We start from the raw sequence: 23,577 nt of genomic DNA, 5'->3' as shown, positions 1-23,577 counted from the left end.
GACAGAAGGGACCGGATGTGAACCACAATCGTAAGCCCTGACCTGGGCTATGTATGTGTGCAACATAACTGGTGAGCAGTTGTGCATGCCTAACCTTCAATGGAGGGACTCCGGCCTCCACCAGGACACTGGTCACCGGACTCATTCTAAAAGCTCCCATTGCTACGCGAATGCCACAGTGGTGCACTGGGCCAAGTAAACACAATGCTGAAGGCACCGCTGAACCATAAACCAGACTCCCATAGTCAAGGCAGGATTGAACAAGGGCTCTGTACAGCTGCAGCAGTGTAGAGCGATCGGCACCCCAGTTGGTGTTGCTCAGGCAACAGAGGCCATTGAGGTGCTGCAAGCATTTTCGCTTAAGCTGATGAAGGTGAGATAGCCAAGTCAATTGGGCATTGAAAACCAGTCCTAAGAACCGATATGTCTCCACTACAGTGAGTGGATCATCATTAAGGTAAAGTTCTGGTTCTGGATGAACGGTACGACACTGACAGAAATGCATGACACATGACTTTGCGGCTGAAAACTGGAAGCTGTGGGCTAGAGCCCATGACTGCGCCTTGTGAATGGCTCCCTGTGGGTACCGCTCAGCATTGCCAGTACTGGAGGGGCAGTACAAAATGCAGGAGTCATCCGCATACAGAGAAGCTGAGACCAACAGCCATACAGCTGCTGCTAGACTGTTACAGCCACTAAAAATAGAGAGACACTCAATGGGAGGCACTGACTTGGATGTGGAAATGACAGAGAGACAGGAAGTTTTGGATAAAAATCGGGAGCGGGCCCCCGAGACCCCACTCATACAATGTGGCAAGGATATGATGTCGCCAGGTCGTGTCATATGCTTTACGTAAGTCAAAAAAATGGCAACCATATGTTGGCATCTGGAAAAGGCTGTTCGGATGGCAGACTCGAGCGATACAAGATTATCAGTGGTAGAGCAACCCTGGTGGAAGCCCCCCTGACATGGAGCCAATAGGTCATGTGAGTCCAGGACCCAACCCAACCGCCGACATGCCATACATGCCAGAATAGTGAGAATCAGTTATGTGAGGATCAGTATCTAGTCTGCTAATAAAACTATTAAGATTGTTTTGTTAGTTGACAGTCTATTGCATTCTCTATCTGTTTCTCTTTTCCCCTCATGTAGTTTGTCAAATTTCACTGTACGTCAGTATTGCTTCTCTTTATCATACAATTTAATTATTTTTAATTGTGTGGAGTAAAGTAATTTCAAAATCAGGACAGTGATTAAGTAATGTTTGACATAAGTAACTGTTACAACAGTGAGACATGACATGCTGGTAAACTGAAAGGCCTATTCTGGACTATTATTAGAACACAGCATTTTTTGCACTGGCTAAGTGTTTTATATGAAATTATAAATCTTGTCAGCCATAGTGAGAATCATTTCTAATTGATGGTTGAATTTTGTGTTAAAAGCCATATTGGGAGTGTATGTATTACACGGAAGGTAATCCAAAATGTTTACATTGATAACCAGTTGATTCACTAATTTGTGTTTCGCAAAATTAATTTCTGCAGTAGTAGTAGACTTCAGTCTATAGCCTGGTCTGATGCATCTCTCCACATTAGCCAATCATGTGTAGTCATCTTTATCTCTACATAATTACTACAACCTACATCCATACCAATATGCTTGCTGTTGTCAAACCTTGGTCTATGATTTTTACTCTCAAACTTCCATCCTTCAACAAATTGAAAATTCCTTGTGCCTCAGCATGTGTCCTATCTATCTATTCCTTCTTTTAGTCAAGTTGTGCTATATATTTCTTTTTTCCTCAGTTTTATTCAGCACCTCTGCATTAGATATATGTTCTACCCATTTAACTTTCAGCATTCTTCTGTAGCATCACAGTTAAAAAGTCTGTATACTCTTCTTGCCTGAATTGTTTATTGTCCATGTTTTATTTCTGTACAAGGCTATACTCCAGACAAATACTTCCACAAAAAACTTCATAACATTTAAATCTAATCCGATGTTAACAAATTTCTCTTTTTGAGAAATTCTTTTCATATTATTATCAATCTGTGCTTCATATACTGTCTACTTCAGCCATCATCAGCCACTTTAGTGCCCAAATAACAAAACTGATCTACTTCTAGTGTCTCATTTCCAAATCTAATGCTTGCAGCATCACCTGATTCAACATGACTATATTCAATAGCACTTTTTGTACTTTTGTTGTGGCTAATTTGAGAACCTCTTTTCAAGACACTATTCATGCCAATTAACTGCTTTACCTAGTCTTTTGCCATCTCTGACCAAAATTACAATGTCATATGTAAAACTGAGAGTTTTATTTCTTCTCTCTGAACTTTAATCCCTGTTTCAATTTCTCCTTGGTATCAGTGAAACTGTACAGACTGAATAACACTGTACATAAGCTACAACACTCAGTCTCTTCTCAAGTACTGCTTCCCTCTCATGTTCTTCTACTCTTATACACCAGACACATTTCTATACATGTTATAAATAACCTTTAACTCTCTGTTCTTTATTCCTACTACCCTCTGAATTTCGAAGTGTAGATTCCAGCCTGCATTGTCAAAAGCATTCTCTAAATCTGAAACTGCTATAAACATAGGTTTGCCTTTCTTTAACTTAACAATATATGGAAAAGTTAGACTGATACTCACCATGAAGGTTACTCATTGAGTTGCAGACAGGCACAACAAAAGACACTTTCACATTAGCTTTCAGCCAAAGCCTTTTTCAGAAATGGAAGCGTGCATACACACATACACACACACACACACACACACACACACACACACACACACACACACAAAGATCTTGAAAGCTAATGCTGTCCCCTCTTTCATGTCTTTGTTCCCCTCTTTCATGTCTTTGTGCCCCACAGTCTTTGTGCCCCACAGATTGGTCCACTATAGGTGAGTGGTTGCCTTTCCCTTTATGTACTGCTCCATCCAGAAATTTCCATTATTGTTATACAAAGTGATGCAAAGATTGACAGCTCGATTTAAATATTCAGAAATGTAAATTTGTACACTTCAAAGCATGAAAAAAATGTTGTATTCTATGATGACAATATCAGTGAGTCACACTTAGAATTGGTTAACTCATACATATACCTGTGTGTAACACTTCATAGGGCTGTGAAATGGAATGATCATATATGCTCAGTCAAAGGTCAAGCAGGTGGCACACTTTGGTTCATTGGTAGAATACTAGGGAAATGCTATCAGTCCAAAAAGCAGGTTGCTTGCAAAACACACATGCAATCCATCCCACAATATTGCTCAAATGTATGGAACCTGTACCAAATAGGACTAACAGGGGACTGAATGTACAAAGAGGAGGTCAGCACAAATGGTCACCAGTTTGTCTGACTCATTGCAGAATGTCAGAGTAAAAGCTGAACTGGCAGATTCTTGAAGAAAGACAGAACTATTTCAAGAATAAAGCACTCTGTTTTCAGGCCACAAGTGGCCCATCGGGACCATCTGACTGCTGTGTCATCCTCAGCTGAGGACACAGATAGTAAGGGCATGTGGTCAACACACCGCTCTCCCGGTTGTTATGATGGTTTTCTGTGACCAGAGCCGCTACTATTCGGTCGAGTAGCTCCTCAATTGGCATCACGAGGCTGAGTGCACCCCGAAAAATAGCAACAGCACATGGCAGCCCGAATGGTCACCCATCCAAGTGCCGGCCATGCCTGACAGCGCTTAACTTTGGTGATCTGACGGGAACTGGTGTATCCACTGCGGCAAGGCCTTTGCCCTATTTCAAGAAAGCCTGCATACAAAATTTCAAGAATCAGCTTTAAATGTTGAAACTAGGAATATACTGCAGCCCATATATATTGCTCCCACAGGGATTGCAATGACAAGATTAAATTAATTGCAGTGCTCACAGGGGCATTTGAAACGATCATTCTGCCCACTCTCCATACATGAATGAAACGGGAAGAAGTTGTAATAACTGGTGTAGTGGGCAGCACCCTCAACCATGCATTTCACAGTGTTTTGCAGAGTATGGGTGCAGATGTAGATGTAAAGGCTGACATGACCTATAAACAGGAACAGGCATTCCTAGAGATTAAGTTTTGGTCCATGTTGTTTTCTCACACCCCAGAAGTATTTCTGTGTGAAGTCTACTTGGAGAGAATTTGTTCACCCACAGAACATTAATTATATCTTTTTGTTAGTTATACATAGCTGATAAGGTCACACATGCCTTCTTCCCTTGTTACCATTACCCCACAAAGTTGTCATCAGCACAAAACATGCTCTAACTCATTAAACATGTTGAATGTTACCGGGTATAGATGCATGCCATCTCAAAGATTCCATGTCCCAATAACATAATGGCAGTCAGTTGCTGTGTTTTACTTTTTAATCTGTCACACTACATGTAGTAAACAATACAACCATATACTATGTCGACAGTGATATAACCTCCACTTATTGTATTTTATGTTATGATGAGTCACATGCTGAGTAATGCAAAGGTGAGGTTTAGAATGTAGGAAGCACAGCAATTCACTTCTACTCTATTCCATGAACCTTTCACCTATTTTCCAATTGCTCACATTAAACTGGACCCATATTATGGTTGCACAGTGTGTAACAGCTCAACAACCAGTTGTACACTATCACGAGAGGCAACAACCTCTCCTTTAATATCTGTATGGCTTATGCATTAGAAATACTCACCCCAGCAGCAATATTACTGGATTTCCAGGAGGAGTAGTGAAACTCAGACCAGATGGCAAGCTGCACAATGAATGCAATCAAGTACAGCAGTGTCATCAGTGCAGTGTTCAGCAGTTCCTGGAAATGAATAATATTCACATTACAAACATGAAGAGCTACTATTGTCTACTAGGCACCAAATTCTTATCTTCCATAATCAAGTGTGTTTGTTTCACATTTCATTAAGTTTCAGCACTCACGTTCATCCGTACACTCACAGAAAAATGTTCAAACAATAAACTGTGAAGGAAGTGAGTGAGAAACTAATGGAAACATTAGTTTATTAATTCACTTTTTTCCTAGCAAAAAAATAAGGGTAAAGGAAGTAAATCTGGAACAAAGTTAAAAATAAAGCTGTATCATCCAAAACAAGACACAGCAATATTCTTTCCTTGCGTGTATCATTCCCTTAGAAAGCTGTAACTCTACAGTTTTTAGGTGAAATAAAAAAAACTGTTGTCTGCATACTGTTTCATGTCATAATTTAGGTATATTACAGTTGCTTTTCCGAGTAGCAGATTATTAGGTGTTATGTCCTTTTCATCTACATGAACGGCAGGTGGAGCTAAAAGGCTTGAAACTATTTATGTTCTCAAATTCACACCATTCCATTAATTTTGTCAATGCTTTTGTGGATTTGCACCCTGACTGGATTTCTGTGCTTCTAGTTTACACAAAGAATACAACACGATAGCACCAGACAACTACATGGAACAAGTTTAACACCTATCATTTTGTGGGTGTACATTATGTGATCTCACAGAACATAATGTGTGTCACTTCAGGCTGTGCTTTTGGATGTTTCAGTACCTCAGGGAAAAATGTTTCAGGAATGGTAGATTAAAAACTATATATACTGTATATCTCATAAATGAAGGATTAAAGAGGATGTTTTCCTTTACAAAAACATGTATTCTTTGTGGAATAGAATGCAAAGTAACTGTTAGGCCATTTTTGTTCTGTTCCTTGCAAGTTCTTGTTAGCATGGCCGGATTTACAGAGGAGTCTACCTTGTAACCTTAGCTGTTAACTTTAGCAAGTGCCAATCCAACATACAGCAAGCTTGTTGCATACACAGCCAACTACCTAAGTTCAGTATTGCAGAAACAGGCCTCCATATTCCAAAGTGTACAACATGCAGGCAACAAATACAACAAACACCATCAATAGAAAATGAAAGCTTACATAAAAAATAACTTTTAAGCTCACATGGCAATTTTTACTGTCAGAAGTCATAGCAAAACTTTAAAAATGCAGTACAGGCATAATAAAAAATACAATAAAGTTACACCCTTTCAAGTAAAGCACAAAATAAAATTTTATGGGAGTATATGTAATGTAAAAGCAGAAGTAATTTCTTAATAACAGATACAGAAAAGTTATTATGCCTATATTGCATTTTTAAAGTTTTTCTAATACTTCTGACAGTAAAAATCGTCATGTGATTTTAAAGGTTACTTTTTATGTAAGCTTCCATTTTCGCTTGATGGTCTTTGTTGTATTTGATGTCTGCATGTTGTATGCTCTGGAATATTGAGGGCACTATGATGCCAACTGATGCTGCCACTTATCCTAAAACCTATTGTCCACCAAATTTGTCAGCATGATTCCTAAACACCCTTTGTATGTGAAAGAGTACAAGAACAATGAAGTAACACCACAAACACAAGGATTTGAGATTGTAAGGACACATCTGCAAAGATCCAAGAATTCTTCCAGGAGAAGAATTAAGTTGAAATTGTATTCTTTAAACTATGAACCTTTAAAGAAGTTCTGTAGCTATCTAGGTGGTCACAGAGAATTTTTCAGTTGGTTACATAGTCATGTTGAAAGTAAAGATAAGTGGCACATTCCATAAAAACATTTATTGTGGCCATAGTTAGTGAGCAAGGAGGGCACTGTTCCCAGTAGGACTTCTTCCAAGAGGATAATGCCCCTCCTGACATGGCTTGCAATGTTCAATGTTACTCTGACAAGGATAAAATAATAATGCGCTTCCTAAATCTACACAACTCCCTGATTTGAATATCCTTGAACCACTGTGGTCAAGTCAGCTCAACTATACAGAGAAACTAGGAACATGTCTTATGTGCTGAAATTTGAGGTGTGACAAATTTTTGGTTAACTTACAGAAAATTTTTGCAGGCAAGGTTGTTGTCCACTTACAATGTTACACATTTACCACCTTATCAGTATAATGTAAAAGCATTACTTTTGCTGCCATGAAATTACTGTACACATACTGCCTCCTTTGTACAACAAAGAACATGTTGCTGAACTTCACTTAGTGCAGAAAAGTTTTTTCAATAGAACTCTAAAAATACCACTTGCATATTAAATACTTTATAGAGAAATGCATTGAGTAAGCAATAATTTACAAAGGAAATTAAAGTTCAGACATAAGAAATGACGATTTTAATATTCACTGAAATTGTAATCCTGTCAGGCATGCCAAAGGACTGATAAGATCAATTTAATGGAAAGGACATTGTCTTGAAAAGTGGTATGAAGACGAAAACAACAAAAATAAAGACTAGTGTAATGACCAAACTAATTCAGTAAACGAGGGAATTGTAGTACAAAATGACACACTAAGAGCAGTGTTCAATTTTTTTTTGCTTGGGCAGCAAAATAACTGATGATGTCCAATGTAGAGAGGATGTAAAATGCAGACAGACTATCTCAAGAAAATAATTTCTAGAAGAGAGGAATATTTTTGTTTCTAGTATAAATTTAATTGTTAGAAAGTCTTTTCAAAAAGTCTATGGCTAGTATCCTTGGAATTGGAGTGAAATGAGGCTGATAAACAATACAGGAAAGGGTAGAACAGAAGCCTTAGAAATGTGGCACTGCAGAATAATTTTGAAGATTAGTGTGGTATCACATATCGATGCCACCCTGTCGGCATCCTGTAGTTGGCAACAGATCTGTGAGTTTCTGTCATATGTCAACAACAATAGTGCAGGATCCAGTGGACCCAAAGATGCCCGCCCACTGAGCCACACCTCCAGCAACTACGGACTATGAGTGCCCTCTTCCACCACAATACAAGATGGCCGGGAGCAGCCACACAGCCCACTCGTGCTGGCAGCCACTTCACTACACAGTCACAGCTCTGATGCCATCATTTGTGCTTTAGTTCAGGAAGCCTCATCCTTGTTGACATTGAGAACTGGACTCTTATTTGTTGCTGCTACATTATTTGTAAAGAGTCTTTCTACACTTGGAGAAATGCAAATTAAGTAAATCTCCTGTTTGCCGTGTTAACCTGTTTACTAATCATTTCTGCTGCTGTCCAGCTTTCCTATGATGACAGTTGCTGCACCACTCTGTAGCCTACCTCTCCTTACCATTGTGCATGACGTTGCACACAACAATTAGCTTGGTTGATCAAGTAACTAATGAGGAGGTATTTTATTGAATTGGGTATAAGAGGGCTTTACAACACAGCTTGACTAACAGAAGGGGCAGGTTGGTACAATACATCCTGAGGCATCAAGTAACAGTTAATTTGGTAACGGAGAGAAGTGTCAGAGGTAGAAATCATAGACTGAGGCTTTACTACAGTAATAACGTTCAAGTGAATTGTATGTTGGACTAATTCTAAGTAGATGAAGTGGCTCACACAGAGTAGACTAGTGTGGAGAGCTGCATCAGACCAGCCTTTGGTGTGAAGACTGCAACAAATGCAGTATATTAGAAGTACTTTTTATTGTTTGTCTGTTATATGTAACGAATTTATATCTCAGTTTTTGTTTATCTAGAAGTTTAAAAGGACCCTTTTACCAAAGGCTTTGCCCATATACACACTTGTCACATATATTTTATATATACACTGCTGGCCATTAACATTTCTATGCCACGAAGATGACGTGCTACAGACGAGAAATTTAACCGACAGGAAGAAGATGCAAATTTCAGAGCATTCACACAAGGTTGGCGCCGGTGGCGACACCTACAACGTGCTGACATCAGGAAAGTTTCCAAACGGTTTCTCATACACAAACAGTAGTTGACCGGCGTTGCCTGGTGAAACGTTGTTGTGATGCCTCATGTAAGGAGGAGAAATGCGTACCATCACGTTTACGACTTTGATGAAGGTCCGATTGTAGCCTATCGCGATTGCAGTTTATCGTGCTGTGACATTGCTGTTCATGTTGGTCGAGATCCAATGACTGTTATCAGAATATGGAATCTGTGGGTTCAGGAGGGTAATACAGAAAGCCGTGCTGTACCCAACGGCTTCGTATCACTAGCAGTCGAGATGACAGGCATCTTATCCGCATGGCTGTAACAGATCGTGCAACCACATCTCGATCCCTGAGTAAACAGATGGGGTTGTCTGCAAGACAACAACAATCTGCACGAACAGTCTGACGAAGTTTGCAGCAGCATGGACTATCAGCTCAGAGACCACGGCTGCGGTTACCCTAGACGCTGCATCACAGACAGGAGTGCCTGTGATGGTGTACTCAACGACGAACCTGGATGGACGAATGGCAAAACGTCATTTTTTCGGATGAATCCAGGTTCTGTTTACAGCATCATGATGGTCGCATTCGTGTTTGGCGACATCGCGGTGAACGCACATTGCAAACGTGTATTCATCATCGCCATACTGGCGTATCACCCGGCGTGATGGTATGGGGTGCCATTGGTTACACGTCTCTGTCACCTCTTGTTCGCATTGACGGCACTTTGAACAGTGGAAGTTACATTTCAGATGTTTTATGACCCGAGGCTCTACCCTTCATTCGATCCCTGTGAAACCCTACATTTCAGCAGGATAATGCAAGACCGCATGTTCCAGGTCCTGTACGGGCCTTTCTGGATACGGAAAATGTACGACTGGCCAGCACATTCTCCAGATCTCTCACCAAATGAAAACGTCTGGTCAATGGTGGCCGAGCAACTGGCACGTCACAATACACAAGTCACTACTCTTGATGAAAAGTGGTATCGTGTTGAAACTGCATGGGCAGCTGTACCAGCACACGCCGTCCAAGCTCTGTTCGACTCAATGCCCCGGCGTATCAAGGCCGTTATTATGGCTAGAGGTGGTTGTTTTGGGTACTGATTTCTCAGGCTCTATGCACTCAAATTGCGTGAAAATGTAATCACATGTCAGTTCTAGTATAATATATTTGTCCAATGAATACCCGTTTATCATCTGCATTTCTTCTTGGTGTAGCAATTCTAATGGCCAGTAGTGTATGTAACATATTTCACTCATGTTTGTACACATACATCATCTCTACCTGTAGCGAATTTCGCTCTGTGGTTTCGTTTTTACATAGCGCATGCTGGACTGTATGTGGTACAATTATATTATCTTGCAGATATATCCAGCAGTATATTTGGATACTGTAAAATGTGTTGCAAGCAGACTTGGTAGTAAAGAAGTAATAAATTAAAAAGTCATGCCTCATGCGGCAGTTTAACTGCACTTTACCACTATCCTTTTGGGAGGAAGGTGGTTTATACCTTGTGCTTTCCAGACAGTAAGTGATACGTGTACCAAGTTTCATGGACATCAATCCCATGATTTAGGAGGAGATGTATAACATACATACACTTTTATAATATGTATGGATATGTTCCACATTTCCGTTTCTGTGACTGGCTGAACGTGCACAGTTTGAAAAGGACACCTCGTATGTTCGTCAACCCGGGTGATGTATTTCTATTGTCAATCGAGTTCAAAAGGTACACAGAGACGGAAAGGCGTAAATGAGCTGATCTGCAGGGCAGTGAAACTGACCGTGAGTATCCAGTTAATGGGCAGCTTGAGGGCCTCGCGTATGTTGAGTAGGTAGACGAAGACCCAGATGAGTGTGGCTGTGAAGCTGACGGCGGCGACGAACAGGAACCAGTGGGTGCCCGACAGCAGGGCGGGTGACGCGCATGCCATGCACACGATGCCCAGCACCTGCAACATTGGTCACGCTCCATCATAAGCCGTCCTCTGCAAGCTGATATGAGACACACGTGTAGCTCATGATGTACCCAGTGTGACATGTTGACTATACGTGGACCAGTTAATGGTGTGTCTTAAATGTAACATTCCGAGTGCCTCCATCCTCATTCTTACGTGTAAGGTATTTCAGGGGGAAGAGTAAACATTTTATCAAGTGGCAGTATAGACTAACATTCCATATAACATTTGTCCAGTTTTTACAATGTAACAGGCATAAAGAGCGTACTGTAAACATAAACTCCGACCACAGGCTCTGGCATCGGTATCGATCGACCTTCGTATCATCCTCAGCCAATGTTGTCACCGGATGTGGTGTGGCAGGGTGTAGGGCTCTCCCAGCCATTGCCGCTTTTTGTAACCTGGAGCCCTATTACTCGGACAAGTAGCTCCTTAACTGGCACCACGAGGCTGAGTGCACCCCATTCCAGTCCTTCCAGCCAGGAAAAATACCTGGCAATACTGGAAATCGAACACGAGTCCTCCATAGCAGTCAGGCGCGCTAAACCCTATGGAGGCGGCTTAAGCAAAGACAAACGATTGAGTTCAAAAAATGGTTCAAATGGCTCTGAGCACTATGGGACTTAACTGCTGAGGTTTTCAGTCCCCTAGAACTTAGAACTACTTAAACCTAACTAACCTAAGGACATCACACACATCCAAGCCCGAGGCAGGATTCGAACCTGCGACCGTAGCGGTCGCGCAGTTCCAGACCGTAGCGCCTAGAACCGCTCGGCCACTCCAGCCGGCGATTGAGTTCAAAGTTGATTTTCATAAATTTCACCTCTGACTACAACGCACTTTCTAATTCTCTCTGAGGTCTTCTTGGAGTTAATTTATGAGGGTAGCACATCGGTCCCTTTCTTGTGTTTATTATTCCTTTGTGTAGACTTCGCCTTTCAACCATTCCCACAGGCAAAAGTCTAATCGTGGTGACCAAGAAACGTTACCATTTCTATTAAAATTATTCCTATAAACAGTCATGATCGCATGTATGTCGTGTATTTCGTTTGGGACCGGTTTCGGTCATTTATAAGACAATCATCAGACAATTTTTTACTCCTTGGTGACAGCAGAAGCCAGTGGCGTGGAGCAGACCGCTCTGGAGGCGTGTGGAACACTGGCTCCTGCTGCCACCATGGTCTGCCGATGGTCTTATAAAATACCGACACCGGTCACCAAACTAAATATACAACGTACATGCAATCATTATTGTTTTTCGAAATTATTTTAATATAATTTTACCGATCTCTGTTTTTCCTTACGACAATGTTCTAGATAATTTTGCGACCATTTCTGCCGATCCATCTTACGGGGCATGCTAGGTCTAGATGATGGATCGGATGTATTGGCAGAAATGGTCACGTTCTTGGCCACCAAGCTCTCCAGACCTTACCCCTTTCGAGTTTTGCCTTTGGAGGTGGTTGAAAGGCGATGTCTAAACAAATGCACTGATCGCTCGGACTGTGAATAGTGCTGTCCTCATAAAAGCACTCCAAGCCTATCTCAGAAGAACTACACATAATACTCTCAAGAGAATATGAAGGCACACTGAAGTCGTTGTTAGAATTTATGAAAGTCTACTTAACCATTTGGCTTTGGCTAACAACCTTCTGTTAGTATTTGTCTGGGCTACACTTTAGCAGCTGTATTTCTGTAATAAACGGGTTATTACATCATAATTGCTTCCGAACTCTATGACACAGCTCGCATGTCATCGGTGCTCGTTCATCTAATTTTTTCGGGCTTCAGTTTGTGGCGTTTATTGGCGTTTAAGGTCTGGTACCAACCTCAAGACCCATCTCCAGAAAATGCACTGTTGTGCTTTTTAATCCCAACGTGTCGTGGGAATTATTGCTTCATACGCTCAACGGTTTTGGGGTCTGAGAAGTGGATCTTCCCATCACAGCTGTGGCTCAAAAATGTTCGGGTACGTCAGTCACACGACCTGGACCATAGTGTAAGAGGGGACCAGGTTGGTTTTTAGGAACTCTAAGGTCGCAGGTCGTTCATTCGACTGGAAAAAGTTAAGTCGATGTTGTAATCTGATTTGGGAAAACTTCTGCTGAGAACCAAACCAATTCAGCGAACGCGCTCACGTAGACAATTATGAAGTGAGCTGGAAAAATGTTCCTAATCAGCTTAATTAGCGTCTAGCGACGTCAAAATCGAAGAAACGGGCACCTCTCAGAGAAAAACCTTAACGACATTGTTAATTAAGGAGTAAACAAGCCACTGAGCTGACAAACTCATCATTTGGTCTCTTTCGGAAACACCAGGAACCGTCAAAAAAGACGCTGTCCTTAGGGTTTGTAAACCTTCAAAAGATTGTCGCTTTTCGAATCAAAAGCTTGCGGATGAACAACCATTTTACTCTTGACTCTCGTCCACAATTTCCATGTTACGAGTGAACTCATATTTTGGTGGCAGGAAATAGCTGTTATCGATATGTGTTGTATGGGTAGTGTCTAATTCTACTTCATCGCCGTGGTCCACCCTTAATTTCCTGACTATCAGATGATTTTAAAACAGTTTTATTTATCCCGTAACTACCGACATATTTTTTGTGTAAGCTTTTTATGCCAGTTTTCTGCTATAATTTGTAAAGTATCGATCGAAATACACGTAACGTTATCAATAATTACAGTACGATTTTGCTAAGATGGGGCCAAGTAGTTTGCTGGCCTCGATGACACGATAAGCGAATGTGTGCAAGTAATTCATTTTTAAACATTCTTGAACGCTCGGTGAAGCTTTTAAAGCAAACAAAAAATCGATTTTGCTAAGAATAGCGTTCCTATATTTTAAAGAACTCATTGCAATAGGAGCCTTATTAGGACAACGCAAGGACTTTTCACGAAGTAATAGTATAGTAATCTACAAAGCAGCTCAAATAATTCGATTCTTGCAAATTAGCAGATATCACTATGCTCTGATACCTACCAATGTAAGCAGGAGCGCCGACTTATAAAAAATACTGGGAAGGGGGGGGGGAGGACATACTGGTGGTCTTGACCAGGGAAATTTTATAAATTTTAGATGAAAAATAGTGAGTTTTAAAGTTTTTTTAAGCATTATAGAGTCATATGATCAACATTAGAACCCCGAAAAATGGACTCTCGATAACTCGACACTCCGGGAAAATAGACAAGCCTAACACATTTTTTGGCTTTGAAAAAAGAAACAAAACATAAACACGCAAGGAATTTTCGTAAAAAGCTAATTTAATTTACAGTAATAATCATGCTTATAGAGTATTACAGAGGAATGACTATATAGCGCTATATCATTAAAAGAATAAAACAAAATATTGCTGTCACACAGTAATGGCACTTTGATTAATAAGTGAAATAACTAATTTAAGCTTACTCTGAATAAAGCTCAGGGTTCGTTAAATAAAAACAATATCTCAAAGTTAATGCTTTAATACAGTGAATAAAGTTAATACAGTATGCCTAATACTTTCAGTCAAAAAGTATGTAAATAGCGGGTTTTAATTGGATCTTACACCCTAAAAATATTTAAGTATTTGAAAATAACTAATACAGTACTATAGTAATACAGAACTAAACTAGTACTAATACTTCAAAAATGAAAATTTAATATTATGTATGTATTTAATTCTCTATTTTATAAAGATTTTTAATATTACTCTAAATATCATTATTTGACCTAGAGTGTCTTTAGAAAGGTGCAAATGTCGACCGTCTGACTGGATTACTGAATATGAAGTCGTTGATGACTGGTCGCATATCCAATTCATCCAAACATCTCGGTGGGCATGAAGAACAGCCAAGTTGTTCACTGGCTTCTGTCCCATTGTTGATCGGAGATATGACTTCAAACGTCTAAGGGCGCTAAATGACAGCTCTGCTGTTGCTACCGTGACTGGAACTACTTGGAGAAGCTTAATGCACTTCGCTATTTCCATTAACATTTGTCCAACTGCAGGCTCTTGTGTAATGCGTTTTCTTATATCACGCATGTTTTGAAGACCAGTTGTTTTTTATTAGCGATATCGGCTAACATGTTCAAGTGTAAGCGCACTCTCTCGATGTCTAGCTCATTTTTGAAAAACTCAGTTGATTTTTCCAAATTTGCTTCGCCTCTGTTTACTAAAAGCAAGCACTCTTGTTCAACTGCAATGACCTGTGTGAGTCCAGTTGAAGCAAACAGCTCAGTAATGCAAGATTGCACCGTTTCACAAACTTCAATGTAAATAGCTTTGTAGTATTCCTTTGGTCTTTTGAAAGTGTGCAGTGAGCTGGCTTCGTTGTTTTCATACTTCTTTGGTATACTTCGATTCCGAGGGAGTGAAGGATCATCAACTTGTGAAGGTTTTTCTTTTAAATGCGATTCCCAAAAGTGTTCAGAACTTTTCACGCCTTCCATTCAACATACAAATCAAGCCCTCATATATTTTTTCCAGATCAGCAATACTTAGATGAGGGCATTGAATTTTTTCATTGACATCCTCTACTGGTTTCATTGCATGGAAATGAGAACTAAAAAGAAATAAGTCTTGAATTGTAACATTGACTCAAGGTAGCCTGCACATTTGTAACCTGCCTCTGTTTTGCCCTCTGCCGAAAATGTTTCAAAAAACTCTAGAAGTTCTTCAAAGTTTTTCAATATTCTCAAAATACCAGAAGTTCGCATAGTCCATCGAGTCGGGCAAAGGGGTCGTAGACCAGCTTGGTTGTTGGCACCCTCACAGCGTATGAAGTCCCATCCTCTTATTGGATTTCCTTATGGTGTTTATTAAGTCCTTGGCTAAGCCATAATATCCCTCATAGACGTAAGATGGCGGAGACTGTCTACAGCTACCAAGTCTAAACTGTGAGCAGTGCAGTGCACGTAACGTGCTTTTGGTTGTATATCCAAAGTTAACTTTTTTAGTCCTTTGAGCCTACCTCTCATATTCGAGGCACCATCATAGCATTGTCCTCTTAAGTTATCCATTGACAAATCAAGACGAGCTTGTTCCCAAAAAATAAGTAGGATTCTCAGCCAAAATGTAGTAGCTCACTGAAACAGGGCATTTTTCCAGATAAACTGAAATACCCTATTGTTAAACCATTGCATAAAAAAGGGGATAGATCTGATGCTAACGACTACCGCCCAATTTCACTTCTGACAGCTTTATCCAAAATTCTTGAAAAAAGTAACGTATTCAAGAGTAGCATCATACACTCCTGGAAATTGAAATAAGAACACCGTGAATTCGTTGTCCCAGGAAGGGGAAACTTTATTGACACATTCCTGGGGTCAGATACATCACATGATCACACTGACAGAACCACAGGCACATAGACACAGGCAACAGAGCATGCACAATGTCGGCACTAGTACAGTGTATATCCACCTTTCCCACCTTTCGCAGCAATGCAGGCTGCTATTCTCCCATGGAGACGATCGTAGAGATGCTGGATGTAGTCCTGTGGAACGGCTTGCCATGCCATTTCCACCTGGCGCCTCAGTTGGACCAGCGTTCGTGCTGGACGTGCAGACCGCGTGAGACGACGCTTCATCCAGTCCCAAACATGCTCAATGGGGGACAGATCCGGAGATCTTGCTGGCCAGGGTAGTTGACTTACACCTACTAGAGCACGTTGGGTGGCACGGGATACATGCGGACGTGCATTGTCCTGTTGGAACAGCAAGTTCCCTTGCCGGTCTAGGAATGGTAGAACGATGGGTTCGATGACGGTTTGGATGTACCGTGCACTATTCAGTGTCCCCTCGACGATCACCAGTGGTGTACGGCCAATGTAGGAGATCGCTCCCCACACCATGATGCCGGGTGTTGGCCCTGTGTGCCTCGGTCGTATGCAGTCCTGATTGTGGCGCTCACCTGCACGGCGCCAAACACGCATATGACCATCATTGGCACCAAGGCAGAAGCGACTCTCATCGCTGAAGACGACACGTCTCCATTCGTCCCTCCATTCACGCCTGTCGCGACACCACTGGAGGCGGGCTGCACGATGTTGGGGCGTGAGCGGAAGACGGCCTAACGGTGTGCGGGACCGTAGCCCAGCTTCATGGAGACGGTTGCGAATGGTCCTCGCCGATATCCCAGGAGCAACAGTGTCCCTAATTTGCTGGGAAGTGGCGGTGCGGTACCCTACGGCACTGCGTAGGTTCCTACGGTCTTGGCGTGCATCCGTGCGTCGCTGCGGTCCGGTCCCAGGTCGACGGGCACGTGCACCTTCCGCCGACCACTGGCGACAACATCGATGTACTGTGGAGACCTCACGCCCCACGTGTTGAGCAATTCGGCGGTACGTCCACCCGGCCTCCCGCATGCCCACTATACGCCCTCGCTCAAAGTCCGTCAACTGCACATACGGTTCACGTCCACGCTGTCGCGGCATGCTACCAGTGTTAAAGACTGCGATGGAGCTCCGTATGCCACGGCAAACTGGCTGACACTGACGGCGGCGGTGCACAAATGCTGCGCAGCCAGCGCCATTCGACGGCCAACACCGCGGTTCCTGGTGTGTCCGCTGTGCCGTGCGTGTGATCATTGCTTGTACAGCCCTCTCGCAGTGTCCGGAGCAAGTATGGTGGGTCTAACACACCGGTGTCAATGTGTTCTTTTTTCCATTTCCAGGAGTGTATATTTGACTTGCCACTCTATATTCATGAAGATGCAAAGCTCGTTCTTTTTGCTGATGATACAAGCACAGTAATCACACCCAACAAGCAAGAATTAGCTGAGGAAATTGCAAATAATGTCTTTCAGAAAATTATCAAGTGGTTCTCTGCAAATGGACTTACACTAAATTTTGAGAGAACACAGTTTATACAATTCTGTACAGTAAATGGCATAACACCATTGATAAATATAGACTATGAACAGAAGTCTGTTGCTAAGGCAGAATACTCCAAATTCCTGGGTGTCTGCACTGAAACGGTTAGGTTCAGCTACTTATGCTATTAGGGTTATTGCAAATTTTGGTGATAAACATATCAGTAAATTAAGCTACTATGCCTATTTTCATTCATTAATTTCAAATGGCATCATATTTTGGGGCAATTCATCATTAAGAGAGAAAGTATTCACTGCACAAAAGCGTGTAATCAGAATAATAGCTGGAGCCCACCCAAGACCACCTTGCAGACATTTATTTAAGGAACTCAGAATATTCACAGTACCTTCGCAATACATATATTCACTTATGAAATTTGTCATTAATAACCTATCCCAATTCAAAAATAACAGCGAAGTGCATAGCGACAACACTATAAGAAAGGATGATCTTCACTATTCTGGATTAAATATCACTTTGGTACAGAAAGGGGTGAAGTAGGCTGCCACAAAAATCTTTGGTCATTTGCCAAATAGTATTAAAAGTCTGACATAATTTAGCTCTTGAGGGCTCCAACATTTAAAAGCAAATTAAAAGAATTTCTGAATGACAAGTCCTTCTACTCAATAGATGAATTCTTAGATATGAAGTAGTAACTGTAAAAGAAATAAATAAAAAAAATAAAATTAATTATTTCGTGTAAAGAAAACAAGATAAAGTGACATGTTCCACATAATTACGACATGTCATTCATGATCTGTGGAACAAGGATTAATGTATGTATGCATGTATGTATGTACGAGCATAACCATCTTTCAAAATACTAAACAGAGTTTTTGATTCAGTGTCGGGGGTCTCGTATAAGCCAATAAAGTCTTCTTTGATGATTAAGGAATCATCGACAGCACTAGTACAAAATGACACTTGTTCGTGAATCGAAGAATCACTTGTTTCGTCAACCATAATAGAAAAATGTTCAGTCTTCTTGACTGAAACCAATACCTTTCTCAACAGACTTTCCTAGTCGATCAATAATCTTGTTTTGAATATCGTGGGACGTCACTTATACCCCGAACGCCCTAACCAATCTTTAAACTCAGGTGTTTCATTCTTTCAGAGTTCGCTCTAATTGCTAGTCCTTGTCGGCATAGATATTGCACGATAGTAAAAATTGTTTCAAGAGCTAAACGGCCTTTCTTCATATCACTATCTAACTGTTCATTCAATTGGGAGGCCACACTTCGGTTAGTGATAGAATTTAGTTTCAGAACATCTTCTCTATGAGTAAACGTATTTTCATGAAGACGGAATTTTTCCAAAGCCTTTTTCCATTTAGAAAACCCACGGAAATAAATTGCATCTTCTTTTTTTGGAGAAAAATTTAATAGATTTTAGCATCTGCCTCTTTGCAGGTTTTGCAAAAAACTTCTTCGGTAGATGCTTCATATTCTAGCCATGTATATTTGATCAAGCAAGACTTCTGAAATGATCTTCCCTTACTGGATTGTCCACTTTTCGGCTATGAACGGTTCTCGCCTAAAGACAACGGAGCAATTGGCGACACATTAATTGTTGAAAGCTGACTTGCAGTATCATCAGCTTCCAAGCGCGCCTTTTTGGTAACAAATTTATCCGTCCAAACTTAATTCACAATACTCTAAGAGACTAAAGTAAACGAATAAAATACAGTCCTACAAATTAGTCCACTAGACACTAAAGTCGGAATACTAAACACGTCTGCAGTATGCACTGAACGAAACTATCCACACTGAATGACTGCGACAGCAGAGTGGGCTTTATATAGCCGCGGCGTCGTAATGTCTCGAAACGTCAAGGTGCTTCTACTCCAGTCCTTTTGATGTCGCCGCGGCCGCAGCGCTGGCCCGCCGGCGCCAGATTTCACCCGAAACTTCGCGCACCGGGACAAATTCTAAGTGTGCCCGTAGCACCGTAACATTATCATGATTCACACCACTCGTTTTCACTTACCTTACTACCGTAATAATTATTTGTTTTAACTCATTATTGAATATTTTTTAAAAGGTAACTATCGTCAAACAAGGCCCCATGCAGTCGGCGCCTGAGAACGTACGTATTTCTGAAAAAAAAAAAAACAGGTGCGGGCTGACATCTTAGAAGGGAACTGCAATCAATTGCGCTACAAACAGGGCCTCAACTACAAACGGTATCGCATCTCCAATGTTACTATCTGTATAGACACAAACAGGACGGGAAGATCTCTGAGTAATGAGCAGTCAGATGCAGAGCAGTTAGATTTAGGAAATGATAATATATTGGTTTTAAACGTTTTGGAAACTTTAATAGTCAGGGGACATGAAGACGAGGATATAACCTGTTCCACTTGAAGAACAGAGAGTTGTACACGTCAATGGAACGCAGTTTCAGTAAATGACTAAGACACAGGGTTCACCGACATTAAAATAAACATGAAAAATGTAAAATGAGACGGAGTGAATAGCAGTTATTGAGGGAAAATATGGATGGTACAGACCACCACTAAGACAGGTTGCCCCCGTGATTAGCTTTGTGCCTAGTCATGCGAAGACCCCAGGCTGGAATCAAGATGACCTCGGATTTCTATGTGGCGGAAAGGTTTGGGAAAGGGGTTCAGTCAACATCATAAAATCCAAGTACCTGTCTAATAAAATCAGAAGCGAAACTGGAACACAATCCGCCGAAGTGGCGTTCAGTCCAACGGTTGGCACCAAGCAGAGACCTGAAGACATTCATTGCTTTTGTCATTGAGGAGTGGAATATAGAAAGGATTCCAAACGAATGGGTAGTGGGAAATACGATCAATACTAAAAAGAAATGATATAAAAATATTACCGGCAACTGTAAGGCAATGTCACTCATGTAATCCGTGAATAAAATTTGTACAACAGTTACGTAAACCAGACTGTAGCCCTTAACACATACTTCTCAAGCCTCGACAAACTTTTCAAAAAGTAAATAATGTATCCTTACAGTTAAGTACATATTACAAAAACCACATTATGTCATTTTTGGATTGTGAAGGAGGATACAACAGGATCATACGATCAAGACTGTGGAAGATACCACAAAAATAAAAAATTAATATAATTAAATGTAGAGCGGTTCTAGGCGCTACAGTCTGGAACCGCGCGACCGCTACGGTCGCAGGTTCGAATCCTGTCTGGGGCATGGATGTGTTCAAATGGTTCAAATGGCTCTGAGCACTATGGGATTCAACATCTTAGGTCATAAGTCCTCTAGAACTCAGAACTAATTAAACCTAACTAACCTAAGGACATCACACACACCCATGCCCGAGGCAGGATTCGAACCTGCGACCGTAGCAGTCCCGCGGTTCCGGACTGCAGCGCCAGAACCGCACGGCCACCGCGGCCGGCCATGGATGTGTGCGATGTCCTTAGGTTAGTTAGGTTTAAGTAGTTCTAAGTTCTAGGGGACTGATGACCTTAGAAGTTGTCCCATAGTGCTCAGAGCCATTTGAACCATTTTTGAATTAAATGTATCAGAAGCCAGAACGTTTGGAAAATTATTTACAGGTAAGGATTTCATAGTAATAAAACAAAGACGGTGTTATGAACAGGGTTGTGATACGTACGAGAATTCTCGAACGCAGACGAGAATTTCATCGTTTGTGCGAGGTACGAGGCAAAAGCAAACATCGTACGCAAACATACGAGAATTTTGTCTAAGCCCTAAATGTTCATCAAATATACATTATACACATTTGTTTTAGAAATAATTAATACACTGGATATATTTAACGAAATGCACGTAAGTTTTGACGGATTCTTGATTAAGGACAATGTGGTCTCTCGGAGAGACTGAGTGCCGAGCGGCCGACCATGGCTCAGCAATTAAAGTCGAGAACGAGGCTCCAAAGCCTGACTCTGGAATTTTTTTTTTAAGCTAACTATAACGAATCACTTTTATTTTACACTCAGTTCGGATTATTAAGTTTCAGAAGTAGAGCGAACCACCTGAATCTCAAAGTGTTAAAATGTCGTTGCAAACAATATTCTCTTGTATGGCAAACAATTAACAGTAATTTGCCCTACAATACTCTGGAATCCCTAGTGAAATTGCTAAATACAAACAACCATCGTAGCAATGTTAAGTTTCAGGTAAACCTCATGAAAACTAAAATCAAAAACAGATTGACGCCAGCACATTGAATGGAGCACTTCTTGCCTCAGAATGTATTAAAGAGGATCCAGAAAACAACGGATATTCTGTATTAAACCAAAAAGGGAGAAGTATATTTCCAATTTTAAACGTAGCTAAAAAAAATGGCTCTGAGCACTATGGGACTTAACTTCTGAGGTCATCAGTCCCCTAGAACTTAGAACTACTTAAACCTAACTAACCTAAGGACATCACACACATCAATGCCCGAGGCAGGATTCGAACCTGCGACCGTAGCGGTCGCGCGGTTCCAGACTGTAGCACCTAGAACCGCTCGGCCACCCCGGCAGGCAATCGTAGCTAGAAAATCTTGTTGATGTTTTTATTCTAGTTCTCTTGCAAGCAATTTTTTTTTCAGGCAGTACATGTGCTTTATAATATACTACAAATACAATATTTTTCAAAACGTTCGAGAATTTTTGCAAAAATATGACAATTTTATGACCTTGGTTGTGACCGAACACTTTTATTGTTTGAAATTTTTGTGTAAGAAATATTTTACGTGACTAGAAGGAGACGTACTCAAAACGTATACATCAGATTCATTACGAGTAACTCGTCCTCGGACGATCTAGTGCTGTTCCGGTAGCGGTACTGAGGTCAACCTGCAGAGGAATGTAGCACAACAGAGTACTAGGAATCATGAATAAATCGGATAACAAGTCGAAAATAATGGTGATCCATGGAAAATGCTTGTGGAATGCTAAAACAACGGTCACCATGCAAATACCACGGAAAGTCCTTTAAACAGGCCCATTTTGGTCTGTAAAGAAATTTGAGTAACCCTATTATATCTACAAAATACAACAAATTCAGTTAATGCATTAGAAGAAACGTTAGGAGATACAGGGTGTAACACCTTAAAACTTAAAAGCAGACTTCATCTCAAAATCTACTCTTTTATTTATGGAAGTGAATCATGAGCATAAGGCGCAAGATAAGAGAAGAATGGAAACTTCAGAGATAAGACTTTTATGAGGTCCTATACGAGTGGCTCTGGGAGATTAAATTGTAACTCATGATATCCGAAACGGACTTAAAGCCGAGACATATATGACGAACTACATAGCTACCATAAGCAATGTTTCCGTATCCACAACGGATGAAACAAGACCAGCTCCTGCTGTAAGTTTACTTGTGTCAATCTGGATGAAGATAATAATACGTCGGCTGACGCTAGTTTCGAGTTTTAGTTTTGTAGAGGAATCTCAGTTGGCCTTGTGCACGCAAGCAAGACTGCTGAGGTGCACAATCTTGGAAACAATGGTGCGGCTGTCAAACAAAATTACATATTAACTTGACACGCGTATACAGCTTGACATCAGTTCACGCGTCAAAGGGTCCGATGACGGAATCCTCGCGTGTTAGAGACCGGAGAGTGTCATGCACCCCTAACCTAAGCAATCATAAGAAGGAACTTTGGAGAAGTGCGTAGCCAGGTATCATCGCCAGAGACCCTGCAACCCTTAGTTTAACTGATAAACTTCTACAAGTCAGACGTCGTGAAATTAAGTATTCCCTTGAACTACGTAAAGTGTCGGTGCATGCTTCTTACGACAGAGATTGTTATGCGCTGGATAATTTTACTAAAACAGGAGGAGAAAAAATAACAATGGCACTTAAGTTTTGTCCGTATGTCATGTTTGCGTGTACAGAAAAGACAGCGCGCATTTTATTGAAGAGCAAATCTGGAATATAGTTATCTGAAAAATATGTTTCTCTCAAATATTTCAACAATGAACTTCGTTAATTGTTGAATGACCCACCTTGGTATTGTTTCAAAATGTTAGAGAAAGCATGCAAAATGGATAACGTAAGTGCTGTCACGCGCATAAACAAGCA

General features: G+C 41.0%; 1 protein-coding gene across 2 annotated transcripts in view; it reads right to left on the bottom strand.

The window, feature by feature from the left end:
• The window catches only part of LOC124785867, a 423,877-nt gene that overhangs the window by 5,765 nt on the left and 394,535 nt on the right, over positions 1–23,577 (bottom strand). For both annotated transcript variants that reach the window (XM_047254217.1, XM_047254216.1), the window contains exons 2-3: positions 10,508–10,675; positions 4,708–4,824 (exon numbers count right to left, since the gene is read on the bottom strand). In XM_047254217.1, the coding sequence (XP_047110173.1) occupies positions 4,708–4,824; positions 10,508–10,675 (285 nt within the window). The remainder of the gene's footprint in view (positions 1–4,707; positions 4,825–10,507; positions 10,676–23,577) is intronic.

This window comes from Schistocerca piceifrons, chromosome 1, assembly GCF_021461385.2.
Source record: "Schistocerca piceifrons isolate TAMUIC-IGC-003096 chromosome 1, iqSchPice1.1, whole genome shotgun sequence".
NCBI classification, from domain to species: Eukaryota; Metazoa; Arthropoda; class Insecta; order Orthoptera; family Acrididae; genus Schistocerca; species Schistocerca piceifrons.
The sequence above is the reverse complement of the archived record's forward strand: the minus strand, read 5'-3'. Positions and strand labels throughout refer to the sequence as shown.